General features: G+C 45.6%; 2 protein-coding genes across 2 annotated transcripts in view; one reads left to right on the top strand and one right to left on the bottom strand.

Moving 5' to 3' along the window:
* egln2 (egl-9 family hypoxia-inducible factor 2) overlaps positions 1-17577 on the bottom strand; it is a 646007-nt gene that overhangs the window by 285846 nt on the left and 342584 nt on the right. The window lies entirely within an intron of this gene.
* On the top strand, positions 1069-3906 carry rhoub (ras homolog family member Ub; the record flags this gene model as incomplete). Its single annotated transcript, XM_080544779.1, has 2 exons — positions 1069-1137; positions 1402-3906. The coding sequence occupies 2 exons, from the start codon at positions 1069-1071 to the stop codon at positions 2080-2082; spliced, it is 750 nt and encodes a 249-aa protein (XP_080400905.1). The 3' UTR covers positions 2083-3906.

Below are 17577 nucleotides of genomic sequence, written 5' to 3'. Positions count from 1 at the left end.
GCCAGGAAGGAGAGGGAGAAACGATAACAACTGCCACCATGATTGATAAACAAAGTCGTTCCCCCGCTCGGCCAGATTGATATGTCTGTATACTTAGAAGATAGCCTCCGACGTCAGCGAGATTGCCGGAACAGTCAAAGCAAAAGGGTTTATGATTTATAATGGAAACTGTGTTGAAAGGGCTGGCCGCCGTGGGTCACAACAAAAGTTTATGTGGCCAGATTATTCTCTTTTCCATGGAATCAACTTCAAGGCACCACAACTTTGGAGGATGTTTAGTCACGTGTGTGGTTATTTGTAGCTTATTTTTTGGACGACTGAACTACACTACAAACAAACTGTCGCTAGTTTATGACTGTCCGTTGATGGGTTGCTCTTCCAACGAAGCCCCCCAGTCCAGGCCAGCGCAGAGGTAGAAAGGTGCTGTAAGGGAGAGGTAGAAAGAGGTAGAAAGGTGCTGTAAGAGAGGTAGAAAGGTACTGTAAGAAAGAAGTAGAAAGAGGTAGAAAGAGGTAGAAAGAGGTAGAAAGATACTGTAAGGAAGAGGTAGAAAGAGGTAGAAAGGTGCTGTAAGGAAGCCAGCAAAGGAGAAGGACGGGGGTCATGTGACAGGGAGCCAGAGGCAGGGTGGGAAGGGTTAACAGAGAGTGAGAGAGTGAGAGAGAGAGATTGGAGGGGGGGGGGGGGGGGGTGGGGGGTTGTGGGTTGTGTCGAGTTTCTGCCAGGCTTAATCTGTGTATTCAAGGATGTTGGAGGCCCCTGCTCTCCAAGGCTGTGTGGCTCCACAGTGTTAATTTGAGAGATTTAGGCGATATAAACGAGGTTTGGTTTGGTTGGTTTATGTGTTATACTGCTAGACATAAACTGACTGTAGACTGTTTTGACAGAGTTTAATGTGGAATTATCTGTTAACCGTTTCTTTGCCTAGTACCGATGTTTCTCAACTGTGTTTTTTTTTTAAACTGCCACTGACCTATATAGAGATTACTGGAAGAGTGTTTGTGTGGAAAGTTAAATATCACACAGAAACACATGATAATTTGTTTAAAAACATTTTGGAATACCGCAATGGATTTTTGTACAACGTCACCCAAGCTGGGACTAATCCTAGGATTAATCTTTGCGTTTGAGTTTCTGGTAACTTTCCATGTGAAAGTGCTTCGAGGTATATTGTCGATGCTGATATCGAGTTCACTCTAAACCACTCGCCTCTGCCTTGTACGGCAACAATGACCAAGTCAGTTTAAAAAAGACAAAGTTCAACAGTTCAACATTATACACATATAAAACCTCTCATGTGATATGAGCTTTTGATTCACACCGCTTTTATAGTCATTCTATGCTTGTATATGTTTATATATGTTTTTATATTCACTTTATGTTCTTGTTCCTGGTGTAAAGCACTTTGAGCTGCATTTATTGTATGAAAGGTGCTATATAAGCAAAGCTTTACTTACTTACTTACTTACCGTGTCCCTTCTCTCACTCCATCTGTCTTTGCAATCTACTACAAACTGCCAACTGTTCTCAATCTCAACACACACTGCCTTGTATGTCACCTCGTATGTCAACCGCCACTCACTCCCCTCTCCTTCTCTCCCCCTCTCCTTCTCCCTCTCTCTCCAGGACGAATTCGACAAGCTGCGTCACTTCTGCTACTCGCGCACCGACGCCCTCCTCCTCTGCTTCAGCGTGGTCAGTCCCGCCTCCTTCCAGAACGTCTGGGAGAAGTGGGTGCCCGAGATCCGCCGTCGCTGCCCGCTGACCCCCGTCTTGCTCGTGGGCACGCAGTGCGACCTGCGGCAGGACGTCAAGGTCCTGATCGAGCTGGCGCGGCGGAGGGAAGCGCCGGTGACCGAGGAGGACGCCCGCGCCCTGGCCGAGAAGGCCGGGGCCGTGGCGTACGTGGAGTGCTCGGCGCTGACCCAGAAGAACCTGAAGGAGGTGTTCGACGCGGCCATCGCGGTCGGGCTACGGCACGCCGACAGGCGGGCGCGGAGGGAGAGGAAGGTCCGCAGCACGGCGGACAAGATGAAGATGATGTCCAAGTCCTGGTGGAAGAAGTACGTCTGTGTCCAGTAAGGGAGGGAGAGAGAGAAAGAGAGGAAGAGAGAGAAAGACAGAGAGAGAGAGGAGGGTTTCTTTTTACAACTACCAACTTGTCAGTTGCTCACACGGAACCCTGTGGGTCGTGACCATGGCAACGGGGTAACCTGGGACTTGGAAAGTTGTTGCCCCAGTTTGACACTCTCAGATGAACTCAAGGACTTCAGACTTCCATCTTTTTCTCATACCGACCACCTCGTGTTGGTCCAAAATGACTTATGGACCACTGCTAAGTGGAGAAGGGACTAAGTGGATGCCTGCTTTGAACTGTTTAAGTTGAGGTGCCAAGCTAAAGACGATCAAGGAAGCGATTAAATCGCCAGAATAAACTCTCTAAGCTAGTTGAACTGAGAATCCTATTGACTGAGGAATTGGGATCTACTTCCTGTTGGTATTCACTGATAGGTGGGGACTTGGATGGGACTGTGGTACTGCTGGGACTTATTACAGTATACCCCCTGAGATCGGTTGGCCAAATGTGCTTCCACTGTTTTAACCCAATATCATATCATACTGTATGTATCCTTCCCCCCTTTTGTACCCAGATATATGTAAATATATATTTGTTTATGTTATTCATAATCACTCTGAAATCAAATCCGTCAGTTGGGTCACAGGGTTCGACAGTAACGCTTGCCAGCTTGCCCGGAGCAACAACGGACAGCGCAGGCGCCAGACCAGACTAGATGATCGTGGAGTGAAGATATTATCAAAGCGTACGCGCCTGTCGATCACCCGTTGCATCGCGTACGCTTTGATAATATCTTCACTCCACGATCATCTAGTCTGGTCTGGCACCTGCGCCGTCTGTTGTTCTTCCTGCACACCGATACACATATCCAGGATCCAGCAGCGTCGTCGGGCTCGCGCAAACAAACCCGGTGAATTTGTTACTTGCTCCGGGCAAGCGGGCAAGCGTTACTGTCGAACCCTGAGGGTCATATAAAAAAGTGTCAGAATAATATCCGTAAGGCCCTGTGCCTGAAATGACTTCGAATCAAAAGATCGCCTGTGAAATGAACTCAAACTTGAATATCTGTTACAAACATGAATAACAGAAAACAGTTTTATTGATTTGATCAGACAGATAATAAGACCATAAAGGTACTGATACAACATTCCAGCTGTGCCTATACTCATCTGTTCCTTGTCAATATGAACCGTGTGGCGTGTGGTGTGTGGTGTGTGTGTGTGTGTGTGTGGTGTGTCTGTGTGTGTGTGTGTGTGTGTGTGTGTGTGTGTGTGGTGGTCAGCCCGTGTCCTTGTGTGTGAGTGTGAGTGGGTTCATGGTGACCCGTTTGACGTCAATCTGTTACACTGACACAGACTCTATTTTCGTGTGCGTGTGTGTGTGTGTGTGCGTGTGTGTGTGTGTGTGTGTGTGTGTGCGCGTGTGTGTGTGCGTGTGTGTGTGTGTGTGTGTGCGTGCCAGCCACAAGACTGAGTGATATATCCTATAACCACACACAGTACAACACACACCCACCGAAGACCGATCTCCACTCAACCTATACATTCACTTCAGCTGTTGAACATTGAACATCAAAGAGCTTGGGGTGTTTCCATGGTGACAATAGCGACGTTTCCATGGCGACAACAGCCATTCACCTTAACTTCCTAGAGGAACACAAGGTGGTTATTGTGAGCAGTGGTGACTGGGTGTTGCTGTTATCACACACAAGCCCAAACACATCTCCCAAGTCGTGCCATGCGATGGCCTTTAGACTTGTATAGGCTCTGTTGTTGCTTTGTCATTTTATGACAGGACCTTTATTCTGTTATTAAAACCCTTTGAAGTGATATTCACATAGTTTTCACCCCACTTGCTGGTCCATGTTATGAGGTTTCATTCAGTGCCAACTATTCAGTTCCCGAGGCGCACTCTCCGATCCCGAAATGTTATCACAATGAGGCGGATTGCCCCGACTTTTTAAAATGTGCTTCTTATTTTTCAGAAGCCTGTCTGCTCTGTCTATTTCTATGTTGGTTTGAGGCATTCGGCATGAACTGCACATCCGATGATCGACTGATTAACCGTCCCAACAAACTAATAATACATATTTTTGTATAACAATCGTGTTATGATTCTTTTAATGTCATATCTATATCAGGGTGTGTCTGTGTGTTAGGCTTAAACCGCGGGATTCAAAATCACATTGTTAGGGGCGGTTGTGTCTCAGGAGGTAGAGTCGCCGCCTAATGATCACAAGGTTGGCAGATCAGCGGTTTGAGCCCCGACTGGCCACATGTCGAAGTGTCCTTGGGCAAGACACTAAACCCCAAAATTGCTCCCAGTGAGCGGGCCGGCACCTTGCATGGGAGCTTGCTGCTTGCTGCCATTGGTGTGTGAATGTGTGTGTGAATGGGTGAATGAGAGGCCGTTGTAAAGTGCTTTGGAGCAGCAAAAAAGGTGCTATATAAGTGCAGTCCATTTACCATTTTGCCAATTTCAAATGATTAAGCCCTATCCTTTCTGCCAACCTGCTCGAACACTTTCCCCGAACAGTGCTGAAAAAATGCGCTTCAAATAAATAAATACAAACAGCACTAAAAATACTTTTGGTTCATAATGAGACGATGTCGGGACAAATTGGACTATGTATGGGAAACACTGTATGAGGAGGGTCTTCAAGAAGAGCTCCCGAGAGCAGAGACCGTATAGTCATGTTTACTGTCATCCACTATAATAATAATAATAATATCTTAGATTTGTATAGCGCCTTTCTCAAACCCAAGGACGCTTAAAAATCCACTGTAATCCCCCGCAGCACAATTGCCTCTGCCAGAACTCGGGTCATTTCAGAGAGAGTGCGTTCCCCCATGTTTGAAAAAATAAAACGAGTCAAGGTCAACACCGTAGGAGTCTGGGAGAACAAAGGATACAGAGACTTTGGTTGCAGTGAAAACACAGTGTCAGTTTGTTTTAATCAAAGTTTTTTTTTAGCAGACTAGCATAACAGTCTAATGATCACAAGGTTGGCAGACCAGCGGTTCGAGCCCCGGCTGGCCACATGTCGAAGTGTCCTTGGGCAAGACACTGAACCCCAAAATTGCTCCCAGTGAGCGGGCCAGCGCCTTGCATGGCAGCTTGCCGCCATTGGTGTGTGAATGTGTGTGTGAATGGGTGAATGAGAGGCCGTTGTAAAGCACTTTGGAGCAGCAAAAAAGGCGCTATATAAGTGCAGTCCATTTAACAATAGCAGGGCTAAACGAGGAGGACCATTGTGTGTTATTCAGGTGGAGCTCGCAGCAAAAGGTTTCAAGGGGTGTGGACTTTGCTTACAACATCCGACAGCACTTTATTTTACTGCCTGGCTGCACCCCCAGAATCTCAACAAAGAGAGAGGTGAGATTCTAGAACCCGAGATTAGGTTCCGAACTGTTTATAAAGCCACAGAGAACTAAATAAATATGAAATCTGAACACAGACGTCACGTGGTGCAGTGCATTTGTGTTGTGTTGTTTACCCACAGAGAAGATAGATATGCTATCTTTCACATTGAGCAGGGAGTGTTTGAAAGATTGATTCAATTGACTGACTCCCTATCGCCTGTGGAGTTGACACAGAGGAGTCATCGGTCACATGTTGTTCTTTTCACCAGGTCAAAGGTCAGAGTGCTGTGATTGTGTGCATTGACCACAGAAAGAGAGTCGTCTCTGGACTCTGTGATGTCTGAATATGTCGAGTCGCAGCGGGCCAATCATTTACCAGATGTGTTGCTTCTCGGAAAAACCTCTCCTCTTCAGTTTTTAGGTCAATTGTATTGGTTGGGCAAAGTACTCTCCGACAAAGCAAACACAGTTTTATCAGAATGCAAATTCAAAGATTTACAGGGAAGTGTCCTTTTGTTTCGACACACTTTGTCTTCATGACCTTAATTAGGCCCCTATACTTTATTTTATTTATTTTTTGTGTCTTTTTATTATTACTGCTCAATCTTTTCAGTTTGTAAAGCGTCTTTGAGTGTCTAGAAAAGCGCTATAGAAGTCTAATGTATTATTATTATTATTATTATGACTATCCACAGTTAAAAGGGAAAGTTTGAGTTCTACATTGTTGTTTTGTAACGGATCACCTCCGAGATCTGAACAGTGTGTCCTCGTCACGCAACATCAGTGTTCTCCGGTACAGGAGAGAAAATGATTTCACAAAAACAAACTGTTCCTTCCTACAAACAGTCAAGACAATGGACACACAATTACAGAAAGATAGATTGCATAGTCTTATATGGGTTTTGAAGCAGTAATGATACAGTACGTGGCTCAACAAAAGTGAGTTGTGTTGTCTGGCAGACTGGATATGTTCCGTGTGAGTGAACCTGGAGAGGAGGCATTGGGCTAGTGGTGTAATTATAATGGTTATGATGGTTCCTGGGAGCTGCACTGGTACTTAGACAGGAAGCCTTATTGTTTTGTCAGCCATTTGAAGAGGTGACCATTACATTGTGTCTAGCCCTTTGGCCAACGGTAATGAGCAGTGATGCACTTTCTTGGCCAGGTAAATGGACTGCACTTATATAGCTCCTTATTCCAAAGCGCTTTACAACGGACTCTCATTCACCCATTCACACACACATTCACACACCAATGGCGGCAAGCTACCAGGGCAAGGCACCGGCCTGCTCACTGGGAGCAATTTGGGGTTCAGTGTCTTGCCCAAGGACACTTCGACATGTGGCCAGCCGGGGCTCGAACCGCCAATCTGCCAACTTTGCGATCATTAGGCGGCGGCTCTACCTCCTGAGACACTGAACCCCAAATTGCTCCCAGTGAGCGGGCTGGCCGGCGCCTTGTATGGCAGCTTGCCGCCATTGGTGTGTGAATGTGTGTGTGAATGGGTGAATGAGAGGCCGTTGTAAAGCGCTTTGGAGCAGCAAAAAAGGCGCTATATGAGTGCAGTCCATTTACCATTTACCATTTCACTGTCCCCTCCACGATATGAAGACCATAGGTGACAGTAGTGAGTAGTAGGCCTCTGTGGAAGTCAGATATCACCATGACAACTGATATTCATGTTGTTCAATACATTCCCAGTGTGCCTGCCTTCTGAATAGCGTTTTGTAAGTGTAGCCTATGGGCACCAGACCTAGACTGCAGTGACCTACAAACAGGAATGAACGAAAACTAGAGTAAGCCAGTAAGACACAGCATATGTGAACCTACTGAACTGCAATCTATATTTGTGTATATTATATATCGTTCTACAACAGCATGTTTGGATACTGGATTCTGATTGGCTAGCAACAGTGGTAAATATCCCAACAACCTTCAGTTCAGTTTCCAGCATTTCCAGTATCAATGCGCCTCCCAATCAATCTGATTAAGAACACCTGTGCTGACCTACAATGCAATGGTTGATCTTGTTTATTGGACTATATTCTGTGGCGGAAGGATAAAGTATGTTTTCCACAACCCTGTACCAGTGGTAAATGAGTCCTCAACCCCCTTCCTCTCATGGTCAATTGCTTCCATAATCCTATAAATGGAGGCCCCAGTCCCTCCATTCCAATGCACGGTAAAGGTTCAGATGGTTTTCAAACCCCCTCCCCTCCCCTCCCCTCCCCTCCTCTCCCCTCCCCTCCTCTCCCCTCCCCTCCCCTCCCCTCCCTCCCCTCCCCTCCCCTCCTCTCCGCCTCCCCTCCTCTCCCCTCCTCTCCCCTCCTCTCCCCTCCTCTCCCTCCGCCTCCCCTCCCCTCCCCTCCCCTCCCTCCCGCCTGAACTCTGACGTAACTTCAGGGAAACCTTTAGGTAACAGCTGAACTCTTGACTCGACATGAAAGAGCTGTTCGGTAATCAGTCAAGCTTATACCGTTACCCAAGCAACTTGGAAATGTGACGCAATGTGTCTGGCCCTCATGAAAAGACTTATAGACCAAAATGGGGGGGTTTAACACTGGTGTGATTCGGTTGTGGTACATTGTTCTTGACAGAAATCTCCTTTACAAAGTACGTAGTATGTTTAAGGACTTCGGTCTCTTGGCTGGTTTCAATCTTCCTGCTTTACTGCCACCGTTATGTGTACAAAGTGAGGTTCTACAACGGCATGTTTGGATACTGGATTCTGATTGGCTAGCAACAGTGGTAAATACCCCAACAACCTTCAGTTCAGCTCCAACCACATTCCCAGTATCAATGCGCCTCCCAAACAACCTGATTAAGAACACCTGTGGCTGACCTACAATGCAATGGTTGATCTGGTTTATGGGACTATATTCTGTGGTCGGAAGGATATATGTATTCTGAAACGGTTATGAATGAATGAATGAATGAATGAATGAATGGTCTTTATTGTCATTGCTATAGTACAGGTACCAAACAACGAAATTTAGGAGGGGTGGCTCCCCTGGTGTTAGGAAAGAAAAAAAAACAAAAACAAAAACACAAGAAGGGAAGGAGCTGGTTTACATAAATAAAGGCTATGTACACTATCCACTATACTATACTGTACAGATAGACGACTAGGGTTGTCATATTGCACATAGTGTTATTGCATTGTTATTAATGATTGTAAATAAATGAATTCGGCTTCGACCTCGTGCCACAACCCTGTACCAGTGGTAAATGTCTCCACAACCCCCTTCCTCTCATGGTAAATTGCTTACGTTTCCTCACACCATTCAACAGGGCCTTGCCTTGAGCTGGGTCATTCCACTGTTCTTAGCGAGTGTCGAGGTGAGAATGATTGCCGGCCATAACTCTTAAGTGTCATTTAGAACAGTGCTGTTTGGTTTCTCTTGGTGTGGCGTTGAGTCGCTCTTTTACGACCGCCTGTCTCCTAACAGTTTCTCACTGACACTGTCATCCAGGTGAGATCGACTGCCATCGCCCCGAGCAGTTGATGATGTCATAAACACATAAAGACATTGGCCAACACAGTTTCAGCAGCAGTGGTCAGGTGAGCTCTGGGGATCATCTCTAGTAAGTAAGTAAGTAAAGCTTTATTTATATAGCACCTTTCATACAAGAAATGCAGCTCAAAGTGCTTTACAACAGGAATAAGAACATAAAGTGAATATAAAAACATATATATAAAAACATATACAAGCATAGAATGAATATAAAACTTCCATATCCCTTTCATCTCCCTACCTTACACAGTCTTTCTGTACTTCTCACTGGCTTTCCACCAACACCACAAACATCAATTTTTTGGAAAAGGTCCGTCTCAGTCTCTGTGTACGTTCTCAGTCTCTGTGTACGTTCTCAGTCTCTGTGTACGTTCTCAGTCTCTGTGTACGTTCTCAGTCTCTGTGTACGTTCTCAGTCTGTGTACGTTCTCAGTCTCTGTGTACGTTCTCAGTCTCTGTGTACGTTCTCAGTCTCTGTGTACGTTCTCAGTCTCTGCTTCAATAACCCAGCCCACTGTTTGGTCTTCTCACTCTGTCTGGTCTGGTACCTGGTCAACTAGCCATTCTGGATGATAGGCTGTGAGCCTTGTTCCCGAGGCTGTGTGTGTGTGTGTGTGTGTGTGTGTGTGTGTGTGTGTGTGTGTGTGTGTGTGTGTGTGTGTGGGTGTGTGTGTGTGGGTGTGTGTGTGGGTGTGGGTGTGCGCACATTTTACACATACAGTGGGGTGCAAAAATGTGGGCAAGATTTTTAAAGCAAGATACATTTTTATTTTTTTTATTTATTTTTTATTTTTTATTTTTTTACTTTTTACAGTTTAAAAATAACAAAACAAGGAAAAATGCCTTGTGCAGGAATTTGAGAACCCTGTCAGCTAGTACTTTGTTACTCCTCCTCGGGCAACAGCTTGCAAACGTTTCCTGTAGTCAGCTAAGAGTCTTTCGATTCTTGTTTTTGGAAATTTTCCCCATTCTTCCTGGCAGAACACCTCTAGCTCAGTTCCAAAACCTTCATCCGTCTTTCCTGGAGGTACTTCATGGTTGATTTGCGGTATGCTTCGGGTCATTGTCTTGCTGGAATACTTAACCTCTCTTCAACTTAAATTTCTGGACTGACCTTCGAACATTGGCCTCTAGAATGTCTTAGATATTTGGTGGAATCCATTCTTCCTTCCACCTGCACAATATTGCCTGTGCCCCCAGCTGCTACACAACCACAAAGCATAATGGATCCACCTCCATGCTTAACAGTTAGCAAGGTGTTCTTCTCTAATGCTTCACCCTTCTCCAAACATACCTTCTTTGGTTGTGGCCAAATTTTTTTTACATTTTGGTTTCATCAATCCAAAGCACATTGTTCCAATAGGCTTCGGGTTTCTCAAGGTTTTCTTTTGCATACTTCAGATGCTTAATTTGGTGTTGAGGGCGTAGGAGTTTTTTTTAGCCTTCTCCTTGCTGGTGGAAGTGAACTATCTTGATTCTGACATCCTTGGACAACTGTTTAGAGGAACCCATGGTTTTTAACACCAAACACAACAGCCACCGCAGTCGGATACTTTAGAAGGCATGGAGTTACTTCAGAATATATAGTTCAACCCTGGAATTATATTCACCTGACTCACTGAAGCCCTAACGAGTAAATCACCTTGGTCTGGGCCTTAGTAATCAACTTCTCAAAAGGTAACAAAGAATAATCCAAAAGGGTTCCCAAACTTTTGCACAGGGCCCTTTTCCTTTTTTATCATTTAAAAAAAACTCTAAAAAGGGTTGGGGTTAGGGTAAAAAGAAACCTTGCTTTAAAATTTGCAGAAAGGTGTCTGTATGTTTAACTTTGTAGCATTTAGTGTTCAGGTTTGCTTTCAATCACTTGGAGATTAATTGTAACAGACATTTAAACCAGGGGTGCCCGCATGTTTTCACCCCACTGCACATGCTAGTGACTGCGTGTCAGGTCCCATGTGCCTTTATGTGCTGTCCATTTGTATGAATAATAATAATAATAATAATAATAATAATAATAACTTTATTTGTATAGCGCTTTTCCTGCAAATGTTGCAGCTCAAAGTGCTTCAATCATTATATCATCTTAATTTAATTATTTAGACATTTAAAGGCAATATTAAAAAGATGGGGTTTTAGTCTTGACTTGAACATAATGTGCTGAGGTTGCATCCCTAATGTAAACTGGCAGTGCGTTCCACAATTTGGGTGCATAACATGAGAATGCAGCCTCACCAAATCTCTTCTTTTGTACATGTGGTACACAGAGAATGGGAGGGTATGGGAGGTTAATCGAATTCTGCTATGTACAAATGAAAAGATTAGATTCTAAAATAGTATAGCCAGGTCATCTGGCGGAAGTACAGGAATAGCTCACCCTTATCTGGGCTCTTATGGGCCATAGAAAGTCACCTGAAGATGTGAGTTAATGATTATCCATGAGTCTGGAGGTGGGAGCTCTGCATTTCACAATAAGCAGTTTCAGCTCGCATGGTCTCGTTCAGGTGTTGTATAGGCCTGATGCTAAAAGGTGCCATGTGTATCACTGGTTGATAACAGCACTCCCACTATGTCATTCCTGCAGCTTTATCAGTGGATGGAGCAGTTTCTTGAAGTTCTACCTGTACCTGGTGTTCTTAAAGTTATACCTGTACCTAGAGTTCTTAAATGGTAAACAGACTGCACTTATATAGCTATGCCTTTATCCAAAGCGCTTTACAAAGGCCTCTCATTCACCCATTCACACACACATTCACACACCAATGGCGGCAAGCTGCCATGCAAGGCGCCGGCCCGCTCACTGGGAGCAATTTGGAGTTCAGTGTCTTGCCCAAGGACACTTCGACATGTGGCCAGCCGGGGCTCGAACCGCCGATCTGCCAACCTTGCGATCATTAGATGGCGGCTCTACCTCCTGAGACACAGCCGCCCTGTTTAAAGTTTAAAGTTCTACCTGTACCTGGAGTTCTTAACGTTCTACCTGTACCTAGAGTTCCAGGTAATTGCCGTCTTCAGTTCCAAATCATATCTGGGGTTTGAACAGTTAATTCTGTTGCCTCTTCATTTCTGGTAAGTGATATTTCTGGTGGAACCAGAGAGTGAGAGTTGAGGGCTCTAGGGCGCTAATACAATAAGGTTTTGATTTCCGAAAGGAACTGAGAGTCGGTTTTCCCCTTTCCAACAACAGAGATCATATTCCCTCCTCTGGATCCAACCGGACATCTGATGTCACACCCGGAGCGTGCGATTGGCTGAGAGTGGCTGAGAGCCCCACTGCCACAGGGCTATCTGATTGGCCTCTTGGGGTTGTACATTGTTCTGTGTTTGTGTTGAGCGGGCTCTTGCAGTGACCTCACCTTGCTGTTTTCTGCTTGTTTCTTTAGATTTTCTGCCCTCTCTTCTACCCGTTCTCCCTCTCGCTTGCTCCACCTCTCTCCCTCCTTCTCTCTCTCCCTCCTTCTCTCTCTCTCCCTCCTTCTCTCTCTCCCTCCTTCTCTCTCTCTCTCCCTCCTTCTCTCTCTCCTTCCCTCCTTCTCTCTCTCCCTCCTTCTCTCTCTCTCTCCCTCCTTCTCTCTCTCTCCCTCCTTCTCTCTCTCCCTCCTTCTCTCTCTCTCTCCCTCCTTCTCTCTCTCCTTCCCTCCTTCTCTCTCTCCCTCCTTCTCTCTCTCTCTCCCTCCTTCTCTCTATCTGTATCTAGTTTGTTTGGCATTCCGCCTTCTTTTGTGTGACGCCGCAGCCTATTGCTCTTTGATCTCAACTATGGAACAGATAAGGTGTGTGTGTGTGTGTGTGTGTGTGTGTGTGTTTGTGTGTGTGTGTGTGTGTGTGTGCGCGTGTGTCTGTCTGTGTGTGTGTGTGTGTATGTGTGTATGTGTGTGCGTGTGTGTGTGCGTGTGCGTGTGTGTGTGTGTGTGTGTGTGTGTGTCTGTCTGTGTGTGTATGTGTGCGTGTGTCTGTCTGTGTGTGTGTGTGTGTGTGTGTGTGTGTATGTATGTGTGCGTGTGTCTGTCTGTGTGTGTGTGTGTGTGCGTGCATGTTTCCTCTGTTTGCACATCAAACAGGTTTTCATTTGCTGTAAAACACCCAAACACCCATGCCTACCTGTGTCACAGGTCTCAATGTCGATTACACCCTGGATGTATGTTTGGAGAAAAGCAAGGCCACAAACAACCCAGCCAGCTAATCTCTCCAATATTCCCGGAAAGAGATTATCTACATGGACATTTGTGCCAGAAGTTGTTTCGTCCACTACGAAAACAACAAATTGATGAACTCAGTAAACAGAGCGATCGGTTAGTGGAAATGTCATCGTTAGAAGTTAATTATTCACTCTCTCTCATGACTGGTTTTTCTTGCACATCGTGGCTAAATTGACCAGAATTGATTTCGTTGTGTTAGTAAACAGAGATAAGTACCCTCGACGCCTGTGTTTCCAATCTCATTGTACCCATTACGGGAGTGTGTTTTAGGGGGAGGGGCGGGGGGGGGGAGGCTGAGTGGAGATCTTGAGTATCTTATCGAGACCTAATCAACAACAAAGAGCACTGGCCTCCAGTTAGTTTCTTGCTTGGGTCAACGTAGGCCAAACGCACTGCTCTGTCAGCACACAGTACAAAGCCATCAACAATCTGGCCCCCTCCTACCTTGCCGACCTCGTCCCCCTCCCCTTGTCTCAGGTCTGACGATCAGACCACCCTCAAGACCACCAGGACCAAGCTCCAGACCTTGGGGTCATAGGGCCTTTTCAGCCGCAGCCCCGTCCCTCTGGAACGCCCTCCCCAACCACATCAGACAGGCCAACACCCTCCCAACATTTAAACAGGCCCTCAAAACCCACCTCTTCAAGCTCGCCTTCACCAGTTAAGTTTCTTGCTCTTGGGTCAACGTAGGCCAAATTCACTGCTGTGTCAGCTGTGGTGGAATAATATGCCTCTAGGACCAGACTAAACCAGTTTGTGGCCTTTGTGCCGCTCTTCCACCTTTGTGTCTCTAAGAGAAAGTGGGGGTCAATTCCCCCTATCGTCTTCATCACAGCTAGTCCCTCTTCATCACAGATGCAGACAGGAAATGCCTGTGATTGGCCTGTACCTCACCTGAGGGCGTGACTATTACATCTGTATAAAAATGTATGTTTTCTCTGAGTAAACACTTTGTTCTGAGGACGTTTGACTGTTAAAGACTTGTCTTGACATGCTTGTAAACTGTCCTCCTTTTGCAAAAGACAATTAAATACCTTTTCTATACAATCTGAAGGAAACAGGCCACCCTTTGCTCTATTTTCTATTTAGACTTAAATAATTCGACTACACAGTAGAAAGCTATTGCACACACTCAGAATCAGTCTCTGTACTGGGGACTGTATCACTGTGTCAGTCTATGTTAATTCCCTGTACAACGTTACAGGCGCCGCTGTCCAAGCGGACAGGTGGGCCAAAGTTGATTCAAGTTTACAAGAGGTGGACAGAGAGAGTCGATGCTCCCCCATTTCTGGGCGGTGGCTGTGTCTCAGGAGGTAGAGTGATCTCCGCCTAATGATCACAAGGTTGACAGATCGGCGGTTCGAGCCCCGGCTGGCCACATGTCGAAGTGTCCTTGGGCAAGACACTGAACCCCAAATACCTCCCAGTGAGCGGGCCGGCGCCTTGCATGGTAGCTTGGCCGCCATTGGTGTGTGAATGTGTGTGTGAATGGGTGAACGAGAGGCCGTTGTGAGCCAAAGCGCTTTGGATAAAGGCGCTATATAAGTGCAGTCCATTTACCATCCTCCATTCCCTTCAACCTCTTTCCTCCATCATATCAAATTCAAAACGCTTTCTAGAGCAGCTAGACGAAACAGACGACGACTGGCTTGCCTGGGCCAACACCGACACCGTGGACATTCTGTTCCTCTCAGCTTAGCTTTAATGTTCTTAGCGACAGACACACACGCGGACCTGTAGAGGTTTTAGTGCGAGGCAAGCCCAGGCCCAGCGGTTGGCAATAAGGGGGATGGTTATGCAACAGTGTCTCTCTTTCTTTCTCCCTCCGCGACTCCTCCTCACGCCACGATGTTCAAAAGGGTCTTTATCTGTTGCAGAGATAAGACCTGCAGAAGCGCTTCACTTCTCCCAGAACAATGGAGTCACTTTACAGTCCCTCTGAGGCCGCCGCCGCAGACTGGTAGCAGGATTGAACTTGTAGCCTTTCACAAACATACTTTTCTTTGCTCTTTTCTTCTATCTCTCTCTCTCTCTCTCTCTCTCTCTCTCTCTCTCTCTCTCTCTTTCTCTCTCTCTCTGTCTCTATCTTATTCAATTCTTCTCTTTCTCCCCCCCCCCCCTCATCTTGCTTTCCATCTTTTGGTTTTTCTGTTTGATCCATTTTCTGTATTTCCCACTCTCTCCACTTGCCTCCCCCTCTGCCTCTTCTCTGTATCTTCCCTCTCTTTCTCTCCCTCTCTTTCTCTCTCTCCCTCTCTTTCTCTCCCTCTCTTTCTCTCCCTCTCTTTCTCTCTCTCCCTCTCTTTCTCTCCCTCTCTTTCTCTCTCTCCCTCTCTTTCTCTCTCTCCCTCTCTTTCTCTCCCTCTCTTTCTCTCCCTCTCTCTTGCCCTTTATCCCACTTCTGGATATCTGCAGTCTCTCAATTGAACAAGAGAAACAATTACTTACTAAATGTTGACAGAGCAACCTCTAAACCGCATATCCTACTTTATCTCTCTCTCTCTCTCTCTCTCTCTCTCTCTCTCTCTCTCTCTCTCTCTCTCTCTCTCTCTCTCTGTGTTAATAGTAGCTAATAGTGTTAAAAGTAACCATAAAGACTTTTATGAGAGACAGGTTTATCTATGTGACTTCCCTCAAAGGGTTTTGTTTAATTCGGTTGTTAAGTCGTGACGTGATTCCGGGTCCAACGTTGGCTGAGGCGCTCTCCTCGAAATGCCGCAGTAATAATAATAATTCATTATATTTGTGTAGCGCTTTTCTGAGGCTCAAAGACGCTGACAATATGGGAAAAACGGGAAAGTGCTGTGTCCCTTGTTGTGTAAATAGATCCCAGTCTAAAAAACGATTGAACTGTCATTCTACCGCTTTAGTACACTGGTACTCTGGTGCTTTAGTACACTGGTACTCTGGTGCTGTAGTACACTGGTACTCTGGTGCTTTAGTACACTGGTACTCTGGTGCTTTAGTACACTGGTAATCTGGTGCTTTAGTACACTGGTACTCTGGTGCTTTAGTACCCTGGTACTCTGGTGCTTTAGTACACTGGTACTCTGGTGCTTTAGTACACTGGTACTCTGGTGCTTTAGTACACTGGTACTCTGGTGCTTTAGTACACTGGTACTCTGGTGCTTTAGTACCCTGGTACTCTGATGCTTTAGTACACTGGTACTCTGGTGCTTTAGTACCCTGGTACTCTGGTGCTTTAGTACACTGGTACTCTGGTGCTTTAGTACACTGGTACTCTGGTGCTTTAGTACCCTGGTACTCTGGTGCTTTAGTACCCTGGTACTCTGGTGCTTTAGTACACTGGTACTCTGGTGCTTTAGTACACTGGTACTCTGGTGCTTTAGTACCCTGGTACTCTGGTGCTTTAGTACACTGGTACTCTGGTGCTGTAGTACACTGGTACTCTGGTGCTTTAGTACACTGGTACTCTGGTGCTTTAGTACCCTGGTACTCTGGTGCTTTAGTACACTGGTACTCTGGTGCTTTAGTACCCTGGTACTCTGGTGCTTTAGTACACTGGTACTCTGGTGCTTTAGTACACTGGTACTCTGGTGCTTTAGTACACTGGTACTCTGGTGCTTTAGTACACTGGTACTCTGGTGCTTTAGTACACTGGTACTCTGGTGCTTTAGTACACTGGTACTCTGGTGCTTTAGTACACTGGTACTCTGGTGCTTTAGTACACTGGTACTCTGGTGCTTTAGTACACTGGTACTCTGGTGCTTTAGTACCCTGGTACTCTGGTGCAGGGATTTTTTTATTTATTAGGGTCAGGGTTATTTTTATTTGGACCCGGAAATTGCTAAACTTCACGCGTGACGTCCGACTTAACAACCGAATAGCAAAAATATGGTGCAGAAGCAGCGTACGGGTACATGACATTAAGGTGTAATGTGTATGTGTATCTTTCTTTCTGCTCAGAGTCAAACAGGAAGTGTGTGAACAACAAGCAGTTCTACAGTCCATCAGTAAAATCTCAAACCTCAAAAATCTCAAACCTGTTCGCTGTTTCAACAACGCGTGAGCTTAGAATGATAAGGTTCTATCTCCGTTTAGGGTAGTTCAGAGATATTGAGCGTCAAAGTTTTTACATTCCATTATGTTTTGTGAGATGGAACCTTTGTATTTTATTAATTACTAACAAAAAAAATTCAACATTTTAAAAATAACACCACACAGGCATTAATAAACACCTAATGGATCAGATAATGTAAAAAAAAAAAAAAATTGACCAAAATTGAGATAGAACCTTATAATTCTAACGTCACGAACGTTTGAATAATTTTTTAAACGTATCTTTTTAGAGATACCTTTCCTCCCAAAGCAGTAACATTAATGACCTCCCAACTCCCCAAACCTGCTGCCCCCACCATCGACCTCCCCTCTATTCCTGTCCCTAAGCTAACAGGGCCCCCCGCCCC

Source organism: Nansenia antarctica, assembly GCF_963989245.1.
Source record: "Nansenia antarctica genome assembly, chromosome: 14".
Lineage (NCBI taxonomy): Eukaryota > Metazoa > Chordata > Actinopteri > Argentiniformes > Microstomatidae > Nansenia > Nansenia antarctica.
Note: the sequence above shows the minus strand (reverse complement) of the source record. Positions and strands in the feature narration are given on the sequence as shown.